The sequence below is a fragment of the Muscardinus avellanarius genome (genome assembly GCF_963383645.1).
Source record: "Muscardinus avellanarius genome assembly, chromosome: 9".
In the NCBI taxonomy this organism is placed as follows: domain Eukaryota; kingdom Metazoa; phylum Chordata; class Mammalia; order Rodentia; family Gliridae; genus Muscardinus; species Muscardinus avellanarius.
Genome location: NC_137795.1, coordinates 3,418,758 through 3,424,075, shown reverse-complemented (window position 1 = coordinate 3,424,075; position 5,318 = coordinate 3,418,758). Strand labels below are relative to the sequence as shown.

The following is a 5,318-nucleotide window of genomic DNA, read 5'->3' as shown; positions in this document are numbered from 1 at the left end:
AATGAAACCCTACAGGTAAAGGAGACTCCTGTGTTTGTATGTGTTTAACTCCAGCAAAATTCTGAATAAACCACGTACAATTATCTAAATTGACCCAGTAAAATCCAAACTACAAGCGCTGTTAAGACCATTCTCGTCACAAAAGAAAAACAGATTCTGAATATATACAATTTATTTAATAAATTAATGTCATTCAAAATACAGTGCCAGAACATTATGGAGTTGAACATGCTAGTAATGTCTGTCATGAAGCACCTGTGCTCATGTTAGAATGGCGGCGCCCCACTACTGCTAGTGGTTCCTGGGATTAATGCCAGAGCAGCGCTATTTATCTGCTCTTCTGCACGGCTAGTGCAGAAAATTCCTGAACAGTTCACCTTCCTAATCCTACCCCCCAACACACACACATCAGGTTAAAAGAAAACACCCTGACAGCTAACAGATCCCTGTACACACTCACGCCACAGTAATGCTTGTTGTTAAGATGTAATGACCTGGTTAACCCACTGAGTCTTTACGATGGAGAACTACATCGGCAGCAGGTAGTGATACGCACGAGCTAATGTTAATGTAATACAGATGGTGGAGACGTTCACTGATTAAAGCTCCACACAGACCCGCACAGTGAAGGGCAGCAATTCATACTGCAAACCCAACAACTTAAGTCCATAGCTGGCACGTGAGCAGCCGAATGGACAACTTGTATTCTAGATAGACACGTATAAGCTAGTGGAAAGAGAATACATGCACCTAAGAGTATAGTTAGACTGAGCCTGCAGTCATGGCTTTCCCTGTGTGATACCATAGATTATGGAAGATCTTCAGCTATAGTATAGGATTTGGGGAACATTTCTATACCAACACGGACATTAGTGTTAAGTGCAGTTCAACTAATTACATTGGAAAAACTATTCCAGGACTTCAGAACAAAAGCACGGGAGTGAAATACATATACTAAAATAACCTCAGCACAATTTGCAATATACCATACAAGAAACAGGGAACTTTTATAAGTGAACTTCTTGCACTGTACATACACATGGTTAACGCTCTTGTGATAAACATAAGTTTCTCAATTATTGGATAACCTATTTCATATCGTGGAAGCATATCTTTCTGTAGGACTCACTGATATATATTATACTGATGCAAATATTAAGTAGGGCATAAAAATAAAATTTATCAAAGATAATTTTATGTACTCATACTTAGTCCTTTCATAACCTGTTTAGCAAAGGAAATGACAAAGCACATGAATCAGGAGTGCGCGCCCCGAACTCCCCAACTATACAGGTGGTAGTGCGACCATCTCTCCATCCAGTTCAAACTCCTCTGTCCCATCCGGTGAAAAAAGGTAAGTTGGTGGTTTCCATGGAGATTCTTCAAGGCATGATGGATAAAGTTTCCCGACAGTGCATCGAAAATCTCTCCCTAAATCCCACAGTACACGTTCAGATATATGCTGCCGAAGAGACCACCGGTCTAGTTCCAGGTCATACTGGTAGGTAACATATTTAGCTCGCTCATTCAAGTGGGTTTCTCGCATAAATACACAAAGAGAATTTGAGATCACGACAGCTCTGACACAGGGGTCAGAGTACCTCTTAGCAGGGATGTTGGCTGCCATTTTCCACTCATTTTTATTCACATCATAAATTTCCACAGTCACTGAAGACCCATCGACAGTGCCAGAGGGGAGTCTTAAGCCAGAATTGGTAGCAATATGCAACCCTCCAATATAGAAAATTTTATCACCAAAAGCTGCAGCTGATGCAAAGGACCTGCTCGTCTGTCTCATGGCCATTTCTACCCATGAGTCAGACCTTGGGAAGTAACAGTACATGAGGTTCAGGGTCATCACATAGATGCAGTCATGAACCACAACTGCTGCACTCCACTGCCAAGCACAAGGCAAAGGGCTGACCATTGTCCACTCGTCCTTCTCAGTGTCGTACCTTTCTACGGTCCTCCGATTAAGTTCTCCACCTACACTGTCTCCTCCAATTGCATAGATGTAGCCTTCACAGCAAACCAAAGATGGCTTGACACGGACAAAAAGCATCGGAGTCTTTGGAAACCAGGTATTTTGCTGAGCATCGAACCAATAAAAGCAATTCACAGTTCTGAAGGCAGTCTGAAGTTTACTTGTTTTACTGTGATTGTTTTTTGTATTTTTCAGAGGAACTTGCCCCCCTGCTATGTAGATGTCATTATCAGGAGTTACAACTGTCCCAACCTTATGCAAATCAGCAGGCGGGCTGCAGAGCTTGTAAACTTTTTCTGCCTGAGGGCTGTAACAGACAGAGGAGTAAAGACTACATGGATTCTCTGAAGATGCTTCAATGAAAATCATCATCTCCTCCTTAGTCATCCCAAGCCTTGGTTTGAAAAACTTGGGCATAGATTTGTAAAGACCTTGAACCACCACAGACTTATCATTGGGTGGCAGACCTTGGAACCAAGCCCTCTGTGTTACTTCTGAAAGTGCGTCGATTCTGATCTGGCTAAGAACTGAAGACAAATACTGGGACCGTGACTCCGTGTTGTGCTCTAGCCATAGCATCGCAGCTTCTCGAACTGTCTCTTCCTTTTCTACATTTAAGTTGTCACTACTGAGAATGTCTATCAGTAGGTCGTGTGACAGCTGCATGAAGGCTTCCTGGTGATACACAGCTGTGAACTTGTGCTCCACCATTCTCTTAGCACTTTGTTTTAATTCTTCACAACTGAAGAGATCAGCAAAACTCAGCAATCGCACACAATTCTCTGCATTTATTTTTTTAATTAAGTATTCTCGACAACGCTGTAACACATCTTCTACCTAAAGCAAGAAGGAAATAAAATGGTGTTAAGGGCAAAATAGGCAAATTACTTTTTTTGGTGCCAAGGACTGAACCCAGGGCACTGTGCATGCTAAGCACATGCTGTACCACTGAGCCCCAACCTTTTCCCCCACATCCAACTTTTTACTTACATGCAGGGTATAGAGGTGTATGTGTGTGTGTGTGTGTGTGTGTGTGTGTGTGTGTGTGTGTGTGTGTGTGTATGTGTGTACACGTACATATATATATATATATATATATATATATATATTTTTTTTTTTTTTTTAGGGAACAGTACTGGCGATGAACCCAAGGGCATTCTACCTCCATGCTACACCCCCCCGCCCTTTTTTATTCATTCTGAAACAGGGTCTCACTAAGTTGAAGAGGGCCTTACTAAGTAGCTGAGGCTGGCTGCCAACCAGAAATCCTCCTGTCTCATCCTCCCAAGTACGTCATGCTTTGGGTGATTACAAGTGTGCGCTACCACGGCCAGCAAGATACAGGTATATTAATCACATCCCATACTGTAAAATTTTTTTCAGATATATAAATTTGGTATAGGAAAAAGGTCTTCCAGCAATAATAAAGTTAGAAGACAATGTATATAGTCTTTTTGTACTTTTTCTTGTCCAATGGCCTATTTAAGTGCCCTGTATATAAGAACCAGTAATATTAAGAGTGAATAGCCATTTAAAAAATTAAAAGCCTGAGGCTTAGGTAAGAAAATTCATGCCAAGCCAGGAAGAGTGGCTCACGCCTTAACCCCAGTACTTGGGAGGCTGAGACAGGAGGATCACAAGACTGACAGTCTAAGTAAGTAGTAAGACTCTCATCAACCCAATAAGACCCTGGTTCAAAATAAAAATAAAATAGGGCTGGGGTGTAGCTCAGAGGTAAAATGCCTCTGGGTTCAATTCCCAGTACCACACGCACCTAAATAAAAAGAAAACTCATGCCTAAGTTATACTTTTCCACTTGATTTTTTTTTTTTTTTTTGAGGTACTTGGACCCAGAGACATTCTATCTCTGAGCTATACCCCCAGTGCTATTTTTTATTCTTTATTTAGAAACAAGGTCTCATACAGTAGCTGAGGGACTTGCTAAATAGCTGAGGCTGGCCTTGAACCTGTGATCCTCCTGTCTCAGCCTCCTAAAAAGCGCTCACCACCATGCCAGGATAACAATTACTTAATAATAGCTCAATATAGTCCTATTACTTCTTTTGTGTGTGTGGTACTGAGGACTGAATTCGGGGCCATGCTACCTCTGAGCTACACCCCTAGCTCTATTTAATTTTTTTATTTTCAAACAGGGTCTCACTAAGTTGCTGAGGCTGGCTGCAAACCTGTGATCCTTCAGTCTCAGCCTCCCAAGTACTGGAATTAAAGGCATATGCCACCACATCTGCCACTATTACCATTATATTTAAATTTGATAATTTCCCTAAAAATCTAAATTTTTCTGCAAAATACCAAACATTAATGCACTTAAGTTTTAAGCTTACTAAAGTTTAAATTCAATACTGTTAAAAATTATTTAAACTTAGGCCGAGCATGATGGCACACACTTGAAATCCCGGTATTCAGGAGGCGAGATCGGAGACTCACAGTTCCCTGACAGCCTCAGCTACATAGTGAGGCCCTTTGCAACTCAGTGAGACCCTGTTTCAAAAAACTTTTTTTAAAAAGACTAAAAAATAGGGCTGGGGGTGTAGCTCACAGGTACAATACCCTGGGGTTCCATCCCCAGTACCACACACAAAAAAAGTTTAACTTAATGAATGCTCAGATATACTAGGCAGAATATGAAACCAGTACGAAATGTTAAATGAACTCCCTATCATAAAAACTACTTTACTGGCTGAACAGATGCCACCCTTTTTCCCCATTTCACATTTTATAAAAAGAAAACTTTTACCTTCTATAATCTGTAATAGAAAAATTACACAGATAGGAGACATCACTAATGAAACAATGTTTCCTGACTAACCATAACTAATGTATATAACTAAGAAATTGCTTACCTGTAGGAAGCAAGCTGTCTCATACAGCTGTTCCACAGTGTTGTCATTTATTGCCAAGTTACCCGTGTATGCGTAAGTTATTATTAGCTGTAAGGTGGCAGCATCCACATTCCTCAGGTGGACATGTGTCTGCTTGCTCTCACTGAGTCCACTCATGAACATGGCCCTAGAGAAGTGAAGGAAAACAACGCTTAAGGACTACTGTAAAACAAACATAGAGCTAAAAAGAAAAACTAGACCACACAGGGCATTCTTTAGGTTATTACTAATAGAGAAGACAAGGAGACAACAGCAAAGCATGTGTAATCCAGTGTCAAAGATATACCAGACTATTCTACTATGTCGTTCTAGGTGAAAACATCAAATCTACTCCCCAAAGTCACACAGTGAAATAATATTCAATAAAAATGAACTTAAGCATTAACAAATACTGTAACATAAATCTTAAAATTATACTCAGTGAAAAAAGC

The 5,318-nt window shown here is 40.6% G+C and overlaps 1 protein-coding gene across 1 annotated transcript; it reads right to left on the bottom strand.

Annotated features, from left to right (window-relative positions):
* Window positions 1-1,285: 1,285 nt before the first annotated feature.
* Window positions 1,286-5,014, bottom strand: KBTBD2 (kelch repeat and BTB domain containing 2; the record flags this gene model as incomplete). Its single annotated transcript, XM_080701002.1, has 2 exons — window positions 4,849-5,014; window positions 1,286-2,821 (listed from the first exon to the last, which is right to left on the bottom strand). Exons 1-2 carry the CDS (start codon window positions 5,008-5,010, stop codon window positions 1,286-1,288), a joined length of 1,698 nt encoding a protein of 565 aa, XP_080557128.1. The 5' UTR covers window positions 5,011-5,014.
* Between the last annotated feature and the right edge of the window lie 304 nt (window positions 5,015-5,318).